Source organism: Athene noctua, chromosome 1, assembly GCF_965140245.1.
Source record: "Athene noctua chromosome 1, bAthNoc1.hap1.1, whole genome shotgun sequence".
Taxonomy (NCBI): Eukaryota; Metazoa; Chordata; class Aves; order Strigiformes; family Strigidae; genus Athene; species Athene noctua.
Genome location: NC_134037.1, coordinates 262,961,377 through 262,978,556, shown reverse-complemented (window position 1 = coordinate 262,978,556; position 17,180 = coordinate 262,961,377). Strand labels below are relative to the sequence as shown.

Sequence of the window (17,180 nt, the reverse complement as noted above, 5' to 3'; positions counted from 1 at the left end):
GGTCACCATCTGTCACCTTTCCTCGCTCATCATTGATGGTGTGATGGACACCTTCCCGAGCCACTGCCGGGCGAAGTGGGTGTGGATTCTCTGTTGTCTAATATAAAGGTTGAGCTGTTGGGTGAGGGCTCCTTTGGCTCTTTCTTCTTTGCGTGACAAGCTATTTTCTATGAAACCTGTGGGACCTCAATTTGTCCCTCTGCTGAATTGGCCCACTAGATCAGAAATGACTTGGAAGGGCTTGTTCCTTAGAAAATCAAACCCTGAGGAGGAAAACCGAAAGAAAAATTAAGCCAGGACTCCCAACTCAAAAAAGAAGTGGACGTACCAAGTGACTTACAGTAACCACATGACTCTTTGCCTGCCTCTGCCAGATTAAGGATCTGCTTCCTAGAAAGGCATGACTGGGAAGGAAAAGCCCTGTACTTGGATGCTCAGAAGGTCTAGCAGAAGTGTGCATCCCTCCAGCCCACGTGGCAGATTCGTTCGCTTGGCAGGAAACCATCAATGTTGTTAACTTTCTCTTCTTCCTCCCCGTGCTAGGAGATATTTAGAAAAAAAGTGGGTTTGGGTTTTCTCTGAAGTAACTGCACAACCTCTGTCAATGGATGTTATTCTTGCTTAATTCTTATTCTTGCGTTTAAGTGACTCACACGAGTCGGCGCTGGCATGAGCTGCTCAAAAAAACTTGCAGGGAAAACTCGGGTGTGAAGTTAAAGCTATATTTATGTGCAAGAGCTTGGTCCGCATGGCATTCACCCCAGGGTGGGACTCCGAAACCTGGGCTGAAAATCAGAAGGGGTTTTTCAGACATTTTGAGATGTCTAATTCAGCAATTTTGGGGCTTGCAGCTATTTCTTTGGCTGCGTGCTTTTGAGTCTTCATGTTTTGGCAACTATAAGGGCTAGAAAGTTCTTTAAAAGAGAAACCAAAGTGGAGCTTTCCCCCATGGTGCAGGGGACCATGAAGTGTTTCTGTCCCACGCTGCAGGGCACTGGGCAGTTACTGTGTCAGGTGTAAACTAATTTGAAGGCTGAAGAAATCAACTTTGGGATGAGAGGGAAGGAATTTGAGCTGCTCAGATTATTGCTGAGCAGATTTCCAGGTGACTTGATGACAGTTTGTAATAAATTCATCAATGGAGATGAGTGTGTCCTAAGAGCCTCGTTTCATCGGCAGAGGAAGGCACAGCAAAAGCCAGGCTGAGGAGCAAGTGGCAGATAAATTGCAATGGAAAACAAACTGTATTTTATCGTGGGGACTGAGGTTAGGCTCAGGAAACCTCCTTCTCCTGGTGCCTGTAGGGGAACATGAGAAGACTTTGAGAACAAGATGTTTCATGAAGTGAAACCTCATGATTTGGTGGCTCCATGAGCTGCTGGGTGAACCAGAAAAAAAAAAAAAAAAAAAAAAGTGGCCTATGGGATGGGAGATTAATTACTTAGAGATTATTAATTAATTACTTAATCTAGCAATTTCTACTGGTCTTCAACAGGAGCAGCCTAAGAGAATCTACCCACCAAGTCCATGGCAATAAAACTGAAAAGACTGGCTGTTGAATTTGTTATGCTACCAGGGTTTTTGGCCCCTGTAAGTCCCTGCCCTGACCACACGCTGTCTCTGCACTTGGCTTTTGACAGAACTGGTGCTATCAGCCCCCTGCAAGAATTGAATTCAAGAGAATTCACAGAGGAGGTTTTGCTGGGCAGAGGGACTCCAGGAGAAGTGGGCTCTTCCGGGGGATTTTCTACCCTGACTGAATCTTGGCCAGACCTTTAAGGGATAAATCAGAGGGTTTGGGTCAGCCTGTTGCAGTTACGGGCAGTGCTGTGAGGGTCTGCAGGGCAATGTCCATGGGCACACTGCAAGGAGATGAGTGACCCCGCTGGGGACAGGTTAGAAAGAGGATTGAAGACCTGCTTGGTGGCTTTTGAGCTCCAGAGGTTTGCTCTGACCACCTATAAGGAGCCATCCTGGAGTGTATGAGGATGCTCCAACCTGCCTCCGGAGAAAATTCTCATCAGACAGTCGAGTTGCTTCCCTGGATCTTTCTGTCTCTGAGAAGCAAGGATGTGGGACAAGCACTGGTGTTACTGGGCTTTCTGGAAAAGGGAAGACAGTAGCAAGATGAAGTGAAACCCTCACCAATGAGCTGCTGGGTTTGGGGGTGCTCCAGCAGCTCTTTTCATCTCAGCTCCACCTCACCTTGAGCAGGGATGAGACCTGTCCTTTGGGGTGACCCTCTCCTCCATGGACTCCTACAGGAGTTCAGATGCTGGAGGTATCTACTGTGGAGCCCATGTGTGGACAGCTGTATTGGGAGCTTGGAACACGTCTATGACATTCAACAACCCAGTTTCTGTCCCCAGCATCCCCTCCTCTATGCACATATCAGAGGAGATGGCAGAAGAGTGCTCATAGTAGAAATAAATTTATTTACTATAAGAAATCTGAGGTGTTTGCATGTTACAAAAATAAAAATGTACAGTCATTGTCACTAAAACAAATTATAATTTTTTTTTTTTTAGTATAAGTTAGTGATTTTACAAACAAAACCAAAATCTATATATAAATTTCCAGTTGGTACCTCTCCAACCGCTCTGCATGTGAACAGTGCCACTAGCTCGCACGGGACTGGGACCCCAGAGGGCCCCCCCTGAAGGGACTGGCAGTGTTGTCCAAGGTGGTGGTTTGAAGTCAGCTGATGCCAGCTCAGAGAAAGGTGGGATCGAGGAACAGGACTGCAGAAGTGAACTTTGAGCACATTTTTGCTGAATTATTCAGAGCACGTAACTTGGAGTTCATGCTTCTTTCTGGCAAGTGCAGGAGACCAGGCAAGACCTGGCCTGGAGTAACGTTTGTACCAGTTCAGCGCTTTGGTTGAATTAATTTTTCCCAATTCTTCGTCTCGCCCTGGTGACTATAACGTGACCCTCCCCATAAAGCCAAGCCTTCACAGGCAGAAGGAAAAAAAGGTGCTGCCACAGTGCAAGTCCTATCTTAACCCGATCCTATTCTAAAAGTTCACTCAAGGATGAGATGAACCACCCTACAAATGTCCTATTTTCATTTGTCGGTGGTGCTCAGAGCTGAGACAGTCCCCTCCTTTGCCTCCTGTGGTTGGGACATTGTTGGCTGGGACATGAGCCCTCCATGGGACCACAGCTCCACTGAGCCGGGACCACAGGAACCTCCCAGTTAACCCTGAATGGTCCCAGTCACCCCTGACCGAACTCATCTGGTTATGTCGCGACATGTCTTTATCTCCAAGCCACTTCATAAGAAGGAGGGATAGGAGAAACTAAGAGGTCTGAGGAAACAATCTAAACCAGCATCAAATGTGTTTGCCTAACACTAAAATAGAACCTATCCTAAAATACGTCCAGTGCTGCAGAACAAGCAATTTTCATTTTTGGGGTGAGGAATCAGCATTCTCGTGGCAAAGCCGGTCAAGGAAACCATAGACCTTGGGTCTTGGTTCTCTAACCCCACAATTAGAGAGAAAGACCGAGTAGACCTTCGGGGGAAGTATTTTGTGGATATTTTCTCCAGTTTACTTTGAACTATCCTGGCTGACGAGGAATGCAAGGCCAAATCCAAACGGGACTGGGGTTAAGCTTAGCACCATGTTTACTGGTATGGCTCCTAAACCCAGGGCTTAGCGTTGCCAAATTTCCCAGGGAAGGTCTACGCTGTCAGTAAGGGATATGCTGACTGGCTCCAGTGGAGCACTGGGCTTACTGGGATTATGGGGAGACCAGGCAGCAGCATCTGGGCAGCATTTTGGGTCACACCAAGCTGCTAAAGGTCACAGAGGGCTGTCACCTCTGAGCAGAAATAAGGATGTGGCAGCACTCAGCCAAGGGGATGAGCAACGGTCTTCGCTTCTTTGCTGGAAATACGAGTCACTAGTAAGAAAATTAAAAAGACATGAAGAGCTCACCCTAGATTTTGATGAGCTGGAGATGATGATTAAAGTTAGCAGCTGAGAGAAAGCTACAGGTTCTGAAAAACTTTTCAAGAGTTGCTGTTGGGAAGCACTAACAGGTCTCCTGGAAGATGTTGGCCCTACTGGAGAACTCTAAAGGTGACCTACTTGATGGTACCACTAAACTCCAGTGGGATGGTACCAGTATACTCCAGGGGGATGGAAGGTCTACCAGCACCCTTTTTAACGGGAAGCCAGCCCTTGGTCAGGATCTGGGAGTCCCCTCCTGGCTCTGCCAGCAGATGCCAGGGCTTGAAGCTGGGAGAGCATTTCTTCATGGATACAAGGCTGTGAGAGATCCTTTCCTGCTGCGGGTGGTATTTCCGCTCGACATTTTCATCACCCTGTTTAGCAGAACGGCAGCTGACTCTCCTCATGGACCAAAAGCCTTTCCTCCCTTGCCAAGGCACAGAGAAACCCTTGATACCTCTGTGCCAGGGAATCTGCAGAAGGGCAGAGGGATTTCTTTAGGGGAACTTTTTGCACACAACATTTCTGCTTTAGAAAATGATCTCAGACATACAGGGTGTGATTTTGGGGGGGGGGGGTTTTAGAAGATTTGGCCGCCGTGATAGAGGTCACTCAGCCTCAGTGGTGGAGAGATGCCATTCAGCGTTGAACAGAGGCAGGCTTGGATGAAGAGGCAGAGATACGGGGTTTGTAGAACCACAGTGGCATCTTCCTGAAAAAACACGTTTGAAACAGTGACGAGCAGAGGACCACATTTAACATGGACCGTGCTGAAGTGGGTGCGAGCCAAGGCACCTCAACCACCAAAAGCCTCGGGCCCTGAAGCATCCTGACCTCCCTCTGCACCTGGGATAAACCCTTCTGTCTCGGAGACGGTGCCACCCGCGCCGGAGCGGAGCTAGGAGCTCACATCCGTGGATAACGTGGCTGTGTCGTTGCTGGTTCCCAGGTGACTGTTGGGCACGATGCCCAGTGCCATTTCGTTTTGAGGCTTCCCTGGCATTTTGCTGCCTGCAAACTTCATAAATCGTTGTCCTGCTAAGAAATACAAAATGGGATCCAAGCAGCTGTTGGTGCTAGCTAGGGGACGAGTCACCTTATAGGCCAAATTGATAGCATTGAGGGTCTGACAGCTCAAGTCCCAGCTCCGGAAGGAGTAGTACAAGGTACGAGTGACATGGAAAGGAAGAAAACAAACAATGAAGACCATCAAGACGATGATTATCATCTTGACTGATTTCTTTTTGGATCGGGACAACCGGGAGATGCCTCGTGTGGGCTGCAGCAGCCTCCGGGCCATTAGACAGTAGCAGACGATGATGATGAGGAAAGGGATGCAGAAAAGCAGCACCAGCATCACCGAACTGTAAATGACAAACTGGCCAAAGAGGTCCTTGCTGGACGTGTCGTGGCAGGTGATGGTGTCACGCTTCACGCTGGTGGTGACGAAGAAGAGCACGGGCGACTGGCATGCGACGGTCACCACCCAGACGATGACCGACACCCTCTGGGCATAGCGAACGTGTCCCCACTGCAGTGACTTCAGCGGGAAGCAGATGCCCAGGAATCGATGGATGCTGATGCAGAGGAGGAAAAGGATGCTGCAGTAGAGGTTGGTGTAAAACAAGAAACGGACTATCTTACACAAGCCCACACTGAAGGGCCAGTTGTCCCCCATGGCATAATAATACACCAGGAGGGGGAGGGAGACCACATAGAGCGTGTCGGACACGGCCAGGTTGAACATGTATGTGGTGGAGGCATTCCAGGTCTTGATCCTGAAGATGAAGGCGTAGAGGGCCAGAAGGTTAAGAAAGAGCCCCACCACACACACGATGCCATAGGAGACAGGCAGCAGGACATACTTGAAGTCCTCATCAAATATGCACTTGTAGGTGTCTCCTGTGCCACTTGGGTCCAAGGAACTGTTGATGACTCTGGTCCAGGCTGGAGGAGTTGTTAGGTTTGCCATCACCCTGGAGGAAAAGCAAAGAGGCTGTAAGGACACAGAGGTAAGGAGTCCCTGGTAGAGGTAGGTTAGATGAGAAAACCCCAGTGCCACCATGCTGTGACGTGCTGCGTCGTCCATACTGTCATTGCTATACACTATTACTATACCCTTCCCTTCTCCTGTCAGGGTTGCCATCAATGCTTGGCTCCAAAAGCTACCTGCAGTCACGGCTCACTGTCTGGCAGGCAGTGCCATCTCAGTGCAGGTGACAATGACACAAGAGGTGGCAGCGTGTGCCTCCTGCCAGCACATCGCATACCCACGAAGACCGTGGCCTCATTGCTTTGGGTGTTGACACAACCGAGGTAGTCCCTAGCATGAAGAATTTATGGTCAAGCAGATAAAGGGAGTTTTATTTATCCTTATTTTGCATCTGGAGCATAGAGGAGGAACTAAGCTGCTCTAAAGTCACCAACAAAGCCCAGGCCACACCTGGGAGTCCAACTCAGGTCTCCTGCAGCCCAGTTCAATGTCCCAGTCCACCCTTCCCACCAGGTTCACACAGAACTTGGGTCTCCTGTGCTACAGAACAGGCAAGATGCTCCATTCTGTGTTTAACCATCCACGAGAAATTACTCAGCTGAGCACTGTGAAAGGTAGGTGCTACTAAACCCCAGGCAGAAAGGGCAAGAAAAGGGAATGGTGCTCTTCAGTGAGCAATCCCTGTGACTGGCACAGGCACGTCCTCAGCTCCTTCTGGCAGAGCAAACATCGCCACAACATCTGGAGACCCCTGAAATCAAACCTGGCCCAAAGAAGCATTTTTTTCCACCACAGGGGTTATGTCTGGGTTGTTTTTTGATGACGACGATGATGGGTTTTTAATGGGTTTATTGTGGGATTGATAAGGGCCATCTCGCTGGCCCAACTTCCTGCTCTTGAGACCTGCTCCTCCATCATCACCATCACCAGAAAGTCTGCCCATGCTTGTGAAAAGCTGGTTTATGCGTGAGAATGACCAGTTGAGATGAGACAAATGGACTCAAAAGAGTCTCTGCAGACGCACAAAGTCTGGCACTGTCTGTGTCAGGAGGGACAAGGGCCCTTTTGTGCACTGCGGACAGCCCACGACTCAGTTGACACATGATCGCTCAGCAAGTCCATCGGCCAGGAATCAAATTAAAATGTATTTGCCTCCCTTCCCGTAAAAGAAGCTGGTTTGATCTCACTGATGTACTCTGTTACGGGGAGCCTGTGGAAATGGGGTTATAGGGAGATGAATCCAGCGCAGAGTAAAGGTTCCCTTTGCATGAGTATGTGGGATGTGCCCTGATCCAAATCTCACCATGATTTTAGGTGAAAAAAAACCCCAATTCCAGCCTTCTCAGCTAAATGGTTCAGCTCTAAGCTGGTGCCACCACGCTGCAGGATGACAAGGGCACGCCCTCTCTTGCAAACAAGCACCGTTTTGAGCCAGAGCTATCCTGCACCTACCTCCAATTCAGATCCTGCAGGGAAGGAGGCAATGAAGGTGTCCTAGAAGCTGCCAGCCCAGATGCTCTCTCACCAAAGCAAAGCACTACGGCATTAAAAAGCACCTTGACAACTCACAGCTGATGGAGAAGGGGTGAAGTGATGTCCCCAGCCCATCACATGGGGATAATTCCGGTCCTTGTTCCAGGAACTGGATCAAACCCCCTATCCAGATGTGGCATGGACACGAGCCCTGATGGTGTTTCCCCTGTTTTACTGCTTTTTCCCTTGGAGCAGAGCACAGGCAGTGCTGGCTGGCTGAGGTTCACGCTTCCCAAGGACATGGGCAGAACCCACACACACGCTCACACCCCGACTAATCTGCAACATCTGCAAAAAACCAAATACAACTTTGGGAACCACTCTGCGATGAACATGACGAGCCAGGACTGATCTTGCTCTGCTTCCCTCAAGTCCTCGGCAGCAGGGTTATCACTGTGGATGGAGAGAATCACAGAATCATTTAGGTTGGAAAAGACCCTTAAGATCATCAAGTCCAACCATTAACCTCACACTGCCAGGTCCACCACTAAACCATGTCCCTGAGCACCACATCTACACGTCTTTTAAATACCTCCAGGGATGGGGACTCAACCCCTTCCCTGGGCAGCCTGTTCCAGAGCTTGACAACCTTTTCAGGGAAGAAATTTTTCCTAATACCTAATCTAAACTTCCCCTGGTGCAACTTGAAGCCATTTCCTCTTGTCCTATTGCTTGTTACTTGGGGGAAGAGACTGACCACCTCGCTCCAACCTCCTTTCCAGGGAGTTGTAGAGGGCGATGAGGTCTCTCAGCCTCCTCTTCTCCAGCCTAAACATCCCCAGTTCCCCCAGCCGCTCCCCAGCAGACCTGTGCTCCAGACCCTGCCCCAGCTCCGTTGCCCTTCTCTGGCCACGCTCGAGTCATTCAATGGCCTTTTTGGGGTGAGGGGCCCAAAACTGAACCCAGGAATCGAGGGGCGGCCTCCCCAGTGCCGAGCCCAGGGCTCAGATCCCTTCCCTGGCCCTGCTGGCCACGCCAGTGCTGACACAAGCCAGGATGCCGTTGCCCTCCTTGGCCCCTGGGCACACTGCTGGCTCCTGTTCAGCCAGCTGGTGACCAACACCCCCAGGTATTTTTCCACCAGGCAGCTTTCCAGCTGCTCTCCCCCAGTCCTGTGGCGTTGCAGGGGGTGGTTGTGCCCCAGGTGCAGGACCCAGCACTGAGCCTTGTTGAACCTCCCCTGATTGACCTCAGCCCATGGCTCCAGCCTGCCCAGACCCCTCTGCAGAGCCTCCCTATGCTCCAGCAGATCAACACTCCCGCCCAACTTGTGTTGTCTGTGACCTTACTGAGGGTGCCCTTGATCTCCCTTTCTGATCACGGATAAGATATTCAACAGAAGTGGTCCCAGTACTGAGCCCTGGCAAACACCACTTGTGTCTACTGAGGGTTAACAGGTCTCAGGCAGATGGAAAAACACTTTCCCACTGCTCTTCTGCCCAGCTTCCTCCTTCTTTCTGAACTTTGCAGATCTGCAGCCAACAAGACAGAGGTTGTCCGCAGACCTGGCAGGCAATTAAACAGATTGGACAGGCCACTGTGACCAAGAGAAGCCACACAAGATGCCCTAAAAGGCACAGGGAAGGATTACAGAGCTCTAGAGACTTCAACCTTGCACGTGATTTCTCCATGACTTTGCATCTGCATCCCCTCCGTCCCCTGCAGACAACCTGTCACCCAGCTTTGAAGCACCGAAGGAGCAAGATCACCCCATCTTCCAACCCACCTCCCCACAGGCTCCTGCGATCCAGCTAGAAAACCCAACAAGGCGTTTGAAACTCATCCGTAAGCCAAGGTGGGGATGTCCTCCAGCGTGCAGGGCAGCACGGGCTGCCCCGCACCATGCTGTGGCCACACATGGGCCAAGATGCACATCTCCATCTTCAGGACAAGGAGCAAGCAGGGCTCTCTGGTTGGCTTGAACAGGGTAATCACGGAGACAAAACCCCGCTCACAAGGCAGCCTTGTCCTTGCCATCGTGCTCTCCCTCTTTTTCCTTCTGGAAATGCCTTTCTTTTTTCTTTTTTTTTTTTTTCCCTTACTTTTTGCCCAGAAGCCCTAGGACAAAACCTGCTGTGTCTGTCAGGGCCGTGGCTGCAGTCCACCCCCTCACCCCTGGCCCCGCTGCATCCGCAACGAGCGAGCCGGAGAGGACATGGCCAGCCAAGGCGTGTGAAGGCACAAAAGCTGGCAGCTGCCCTTTCCTCTGCCTACGGGCTGGACGGCACGAATGCCAGCTCTTACAGTGATGCATTGAGCCCTCGGCAGGGACGAGGGGAGGGAGAAAGCAACAGCAATCCCCAAGGATGCCAAGCAGCATAAATACTTTTATGACTACCAAAAGCAAACCCACCATGATGCTTTGGTGAGGACCACCTGCATCTGCTTCATCGGCTCTCCCAGCCCTTCCTGGGGTCATGGCAGGAGGTTTCTTGCTGGTGTTAAATGCAGGTGACCATGCAGAGCTTTTTAAGTGCCCTCCAGCCACCCATGCCAAGCAAGGGCATCACCCCAACCAGTTCCTCCATGCTGGACCATGTGTTGGGTCTGGATGAACCTAGTTGCAACGGCTGGACCATCTCTCTCTTTGCAGCATGGCCTTGGACCTCTTTATCCCACGGGACCTTTTGTTTTCCCCAGAAAACAGGTCCTGTCAGCTGTAGGGGATGAAGACAGCACGGGATGAGAGGGAGATCGGTGTTGCAATCCCGGCAGCCACGTGCCCTCAAATATATATACCCACAGGCATGTGCATGTGACGTCAGCATCCCAAAATGCTCCCGTAACAGTATCTACCGCGGTCGGGCAGGGGATATTTAGATGAGTCAATACGGGGAAGGAGGGTGCTGTCACTGGAGAAGGTCACAGGCAGCTGAGGGATGAGCAGAGCCCAGGGCCAGCACAGGGGGACAGGGGTTGGACACTAAATCACTGAGTAAAGGGTTTTAATCCTGGTTTCTGCCCCTTTTTTCAGCATTCCCAGTGCCATCCCAGCAGTCACCGTCCATCCTGTGGTGTTTTGTGCTTGGGAACCTGCCAACAGAAGCAAAGTCACAAAAGCCAACAAAGCGCAGCCAAATTACGGCTGCGATGAAGGCGTTTTCACAGCGGGTTGACGAGGTTTAATTGACCTTCCCAAATAATTAATGTGGATTAATTTACTGGCAGGACCTCACAGATGCAGCCCTTCATTCTGTTGGTGGGAAGCTCTGGGAAATCAAACCCACATGGTGTGGATGCACCAACTGTGACCACAGCTCTCATCGTTTCACGCTGGAGGTCGAAACCACAATTCATTCACCGCATCTTCCCCACCAACTCCTTTGCAGCAGACACGAGGAGAGCGTGGGTGTTTTCCCTGCCCTAATTTATAGGCATTTAGTAGACTCATCAAAATCCTCACTCGGGATCAGGAACTACTTGAGATGCTGGGAAGTAAATGACCTGGCATCGTTTTTCTCTCCTTTGGGATGGTGGTTGAAACCCTCCACAACCAAAAGCAAATAGACGGCGCAGTGGGATGCTACCGAGTCTGTCTGGTTGGAAGACATGAGATGGGACCAGGCTGAAATTTGAGCCTGGCCAAACTGCTTGGTTTTCATCTGCCCTTTCGATTTGGCTCCTTTCAGCCTCACTGACCTTCAGCGCTTTTCTCCTCCAGGCTGGCTCTGGCCACCGGTGTGGGCTGAGGACATCCCCAGCTGTCCCAGTCCTACCACCCTCATCCCTCCCCAGCGATCCCAAGGCAAGATACCTCCGGGATACATTTCCAGGATACCTAAAATCAAGCCTTAAGCAGTTTAAGGGGCTTTACCCATCTCCCTGCCTGGAGCCCCCCAGGCAACGTCCCTCTTTTACCCCCCATGGGTCTGACCTACCCCTTCCCCCATCCCCAAAACAGCCAGATACTCTCATTTCTTCTAAAATAAACTTGCAAAGAAATTGTATTTTCCTTCTTTTCCCTTGGAAGGCACTGGGCAGCTCTGCTCCAGCTGGCAGAAACTGAAGCAGCCCCATGCCTCAGTTTCCCCTCCCTCTGCTGAGAGGCAGCAGAGTTAAATTTATTTTCTCTGTAAAAAGTATTTTTTCTGGGGGAGTTTTTGTTTCCTAGGGTGTTGTTTTTTTTTTTTTTTTTTTTTTTTGGTAACTTGACACAAGACAAAAAAGGGAGAGGGAGTTTGGATAAAAGATATAATGACTTAAAAAGAACTTTATGACTGTCTTTTTAAACTTTTAAACTGTCTTTTTCTGGGAATTTCTGGTTTCCCCCAAGAAACTCCCTGAACTTCTCCCTGAATCAATCCTTCTTCAAGCCTTCACTTCCCAGGGGGTACCAAAACCTCCTGCCTTTGTCCACACCACGGGAAGCCAATCCGGATTAACCAAAACCGTGGCTTTAGAGTGAATTAGATAAAAGCATTAAACCCATCAGCGCTGGAGCTCGTGCATAATTAAAGCCGCCCTTCGTTTGGTTGAACCTGACTTGATTCCGAGCACGGCAGGCCTCTGGGGACACATCCTGCTGGAAGCAAATATCACCTTGTCCAATATTGAAGCCCTCCATCGACATTTCCCTCCCTGCTACAGCAAAGGTGATGTTCCCTGTGTGTTCTTTCCCAGCATCTCTACATCACCTGCCCCCAGGAGACCCTGCAGCATCCCGTGGGATTGGGGGCAGATCTTATTTGAGCCTCCAAACCTTGATTTTTGTGTCTTGCAGGGGGAAAATGGGATGGTCACATCCTTTATATGGAGATAGAAAGGACTTGTGCTGGTTTTAATATAATATTTATATAATAAATTATAATATATAATATTTTATATAATATTATATATATATATATTTGACTTTGGTTTTGCCCTCCGTGGTTTTCTGGTGCTCACTGGAGGAAGCAACAGCCGAACCAGAGAAGAGTGTGGGACCAGTTTCTGGTTGATCACCTGCTTTTAGTAACTGCTTTACTTTACAAGTCCCATATCTGGGAGAAATAACATTTCCACAGAGACCTAACAGCCTCCTGCCCAAACCAAGGGAGCCACCCATCAACACCACAACCCCCCCCCACCTTCCCACAAACCCAAATGCACTCTGCCCATACGGGAGATAACCAGCATCCGAGACTGGGGGTAACGCAATTATCGGGCTCAACCACACGGCACCACGAAGCCAAGGCAGCACCGAACCCCAGAAAACTCCACGCGGGGCAGACTTTGGGGGACAATTTACTTTTCCACAAGGAGCATCCCATGGGAGCAAAAGGGTCTTTGCTTCATGGACCGGTTCCCGTTAAGGCTTTAACAGGGGGTGTTCAGCATTCAGGAGGGACGATGCCGTGGCCGGCAGCACGCTCCGCTGCCAGCAAACTATTCATGGCTTTGGCTTTATGTCAATAACTGGAGATAAAAATCGCATCGGGCAGAGACGGGGTAAAGCCACGTGGTGCCAGGACGGTCAAAAATACTTCTCGGGGTTTTATAATCCACTAAGCCCCAGGATGTGGCTGCACTCCAGGGCTCAGCAGTGTATTTAGGGGTCTCCCCCTTTGCTCTGGAGCTCCTGAGCCCACCAGCCAGCGAGGCCGAAGGCCAGAATTCCCTTTGCTCGGGTATAAATGAGAAAGAGGAACTTGGGGCACGTGCTGGGTGGTAACGTAAAGGCCCAGTTTTGGCAGCCGTAAGCCTTGAGCGGGGGCCGCCATCCCCCAGTGCCGGTGGCCCCCCAGGAGCAGGGTTTGCCGCTCCCCGCCTTGTGCACAGGAAGGCAACGGGTTGCCAAATGGGTTTTGCAATAAGCCGATAAGAAAACTCGAGCAGAAAGAGAAATAAGACGTTTCGCCCTTAAAACTGCTCCTGCGGTGATGTCACCCAGTGCCCAGCTCCGGGGAAAAAAAAGGCGGTTTTGGGGTTGGAAGCTACTAAAAGGAGTCAAAAGGTTTGAAACCAGACTGACCGACCTGAGCGCACGCTAAAACACCCCCAAATAAATTACACCGGGACCCCAGCATGCAAAGAGGTGTTAAAAACACAAGCTGGAGTAAAGCTGGGAGTCAGTTCCACAGCTTTCACCAGCGGTGTGGACAGGAAACCCCTGACAAACAGCCAGGAAATTCCCCCGGGAAGGGAGAAACCGAGCGGCCAAAGAGATTATTGGGAATTAATGCATAAAGATTTAAATAATTCCGGCAAAAAGGAGCAAAGGGAGACCAGGAGACTTCCTCGAGTGCCCGGCCTGAACCATTCGTGCCAGCGCCAGCCCTTGCCCGCGGCTCGCCGCCCGGCACTGCTCCGACCACCCCAACTTTGGGGCAGTTTGGGGGGGTTTGGGGCAGTTTTCGTGGTGGTGTGTGTCCGTATGTGGGGTGTGAGCAACCCTCACCCCGAGGAGGAGAGTTGGGGTTCGGCTCTGCCCTTGCAGTGCCCCTGGGGACCCGGCGTCACCCCTGTCACCCCCCCCCCCCCCCCCCCCAGCACCAACTGCCACCCGTTGGGGTGCGGGTGTGCACGGGGGGGGTGTGGGTGTGTACCTCCCCCTTGTGCTCACTCCCACACCGCGCACGCCTTGTACACCCCGGGGGTCGCCCCGTCCCGTCCCGCATCTACCCCCTGACACCCCCCGCACCCCTCCCGGTCCCCCCCCGGTCGGATGCGGCCCCGCTCACCGGGGGATGCGGAGCTGGTGGCTCCGTGCCGATCGTCCCGTTCCCTTCAGGCAGGCGGCGGAGGCAGCTCCATGCCCGGGGCTCGGTCCTTTCTCCGCCCCCCCCCACCCACCCACCCCCCCCCGTCCCCGGGCCCGATCCCGCCGCCCCCGGTCGCTGCTGCCGCCTCGTGTGAACCGGGCGCGGGAGGGGGGACGGGCGCGGGGCCGCGCCGCCCTCCCGGGGCTGGGAGCGGGGCAGGACCGGGGCTGGGACCGCCCCCCCCGGGATGAGACCGGCACAGGAGCCCCCACCTCTGAGGATGGGGCCATGGATGGGATCGGGGCTGGAACCGGGGCCAGACACACCCCCCCGGGATGGGACCGGGAGAGGAGCGCGGCCGCTCCTCCTTTACACCCCCCCCCGGGGGGATGGGACCGGGCATGGGAGAGGACCCACCCCCCCCCGGCCGGGGCTGGGACCATGGATGGGATCGGGGCTGGGACGGGGACTGGACTCCCCCCGCATCGGAGCTGGGACCGGGGCTGATGCGAGGACAGGACCCCCCCACCAAGGATGGGAGCGTGGGGGGGGATCAGGGCAGGAGCCCCCCACCAAGGATGGGAGCGTGGGGGGGATCAGGCCAGGAGCCCCCCACCAAGGATGGGAGCGTGGGGGGGGATCAGGGCAGGACCCCCCCTCTGAGGATGGGAGCATGCGGGGGACGAGGGCTGGATCCCACCCACCCGGGGCTGGGGTCAGTCACCCCCAGTGCATCCAACCTCCCCCCATCCACAGCGGCCCCACGGTCCCCAGAGAGCTGCATCTGTCGGGGAGACCCCCCTAGTGACCCCCATCCTGGGGTGCCCTGGGACTGGAGTTTGCCCCGGTGGCAGAGCCCACAGTCCCTTACCTGGGGCATGGAGCAGCCACTCAGGGGTAAGGGGGTGCCAGAACCAGTTCAGGAGGGGAAGAAATGCCTCTGAACTTGGGGACACACAAACACACACACACACACACACACACACACACACACGCACACAAGCCCAGCAGGGCGTCCTGCCATGGCCACCCTCATGTGGGGCACTGTCCCACCATGGGTGACACCGAGCTGTTAAGTCAAAACCAGCTGCCTTGCCCTGAACTCCCCTGGGTGGAGGAATTTATTTTACAGAAGAAAAAATTTGGGGGCCTGTTTCATCTCAGCTTCTCCTGCTCTGCTCTCATTTTCCTGGGAGCCACGTGCCAGTGAAACGCTTCTCCTTTGGTAAACCCTTGGGAAAGGGGATGCTGCACCTCTTGCATCCCAACGTTGGGACTTTTCATCCAGGGAAGAAGTTGCTGGAGCCGGGAGGACGTGGCAGAAGGTTTTCTCGAGGTTTACTCCATGCTGTGTCTCTTCCTGTGAGCTGCTGGGGGCTGGGTCCAACCACAAATGGGGGTCCAGCTCCCTCAGAGGGGAACAGACCTCCCAAAATCCCTCTGCTGGGATGAAAAACATCTACAGCAATGTAAGGGCAAGCCAGACCATCCTGTGGAAGAGAAGTCCTTCAAAAGGCCCTACATTTCTAGGAAATACATTGAGTTTGGGTGCTGTGGGTGTGAGTTGGGGGGGTTGTGTCCCCCCAACACCCTACGGAAATGCTCTGGGGTCTGTCCCCGCTGAGTCCTGCCATGACACGGCCCCCCAAGAAGCTGCAGGAAGATACGGAGGGCCACCACCCCCTGCCCTCTCCCTGCAGATGGCCAATGCCCAAATGAAGCAGTGGCCAGGTTCAACTCTACCTCCCTGGTGGGACTCACTCACCTGAGCTGAAAAACCTTCAAATCTGGGGGGGGGCTGGAGGATTTTTGAGCAGGAAGAGGCTGGAGAACCAGCACCACCGAATCACGTGCAGGTGGCCCCGTTGTTTTCCACCGTCGCGAGCGCAGAGCGAGCCCCGGCGCTCCCCCGGGTATCCCCCATCTGTGTCTGTGGGCGTAAGCCAGATCCTCTTTCTGCAGCTGGATCCGATTTCACGCGGGGGCTCCTTGGACCTCCTGGATATGGCTGGGGGGGGACCATAAAGCACCCAAGGGAGGAGGGGAAAGGCACCGATGCCATCTATTATTCAAAAGCAGGAAGACGCAGCCAGCTAAGGAGGCATTAGCTGGTGCAAAGGGGATATGAATGTCTGGCGTGGAAACGGTGCTGCAGAGATCTTGCTGACGGAACTCCATGCCAGAAAACAACGAAAAAAAAATTAATAATGCCTGTTTCCTTCTTCTGATGTAATTTGTTCGAGGAGGGAAAACAATACATCACGTCGCAGCTATTTGGGGCTCATAAGGGAGGAAGGACAAGTTTGTTGCTTGCACAGAGGGAGGGAGATGCCTGGGCAGAGCTGTTGAGTGAGGCTGGGGGTGGTGGAGCTGCCTAGGGTGCCCTGTGGGGATGCCAGCGTGGTGCTGAGCTAAGCACATCTCTCTGGGATTTGGAAACACTTCCTGGGCGAGGGTTGGGTTAACCGGAGCGTAGCACCCTGGTTTCATCCTCCAAATCCTTTGCCCTGGCTCGCTCTGAAGGAGGGGTGATGTCCAGAGATGATGGATGGAGATGTGGATGATGTCCAGAGATCTGTTGTCTGTCCTTGTACGAGCTTTGGCCCACAGGGAGATGGCTGCTGCTCAGCAGCCCTTGCCCGGCGTCATCTCCCTCAGCCTCATCCTTTGAGGTCTGAACACCCACAGCTCTTCCATCGCAAGATAAAGCCAAACAACTCCAGACAAACAACTCCAGACAAGAGGCAGGCAGCTTTTACATGTCACGAGGTGATTAATTATGGCCACGACTGGCTGAGCGGTTTGTTCGGCGGCTCGTTGCTGGATGCTTCAACAATCAAGAGGAGATGTTTTTCTAAAAGCTTGTTTGGAGCAATGCAGTGGCCCCCCAGAGTCCTCTTCCCATCAGACCTTTTCCAAGCCTGGTTGAAGTCCCAGCAACTTCCAGCAAGCAGGAGTTTCACAGCTTCACTGCCCACTGCAAGGAAAAGCTTTTCCTTCTTCTTCTTTTGCATTT

General features: G+C 52.7%; 1 protein-coding gene across 1 annotated transcript; it reads right to left on the bottom strand.

The window, feature by feature from the left end:
• Positions 1–2,410: 2,410 nt before the first annotated feature.
• Positions 2,411–14,242, bottom strand: P2RY2 (purinergic receptor P2Y2). Its single transcript, XM_074918908.1, has 2 exons — positions 14,144–14,242; positions 2,411–5,934 (listed from the first exon to the last, which is right to left on the bottom strand). The coding sequence occupies exon 2, from the start codon at positions 5,928–5,930 to the stop codon at positions 4,857–4,859; it is 1,074 nt and encodes a 357-aa protein (XP_074775009.1). The 5' UTR covers positions 5,931–5,934; positions 14,144–14,242; the 3' UTR covers positions 2,411–4,856.
• Between the last annotated feature and the right edge of the window lie 2,938 nt (positions 14,243–17,180).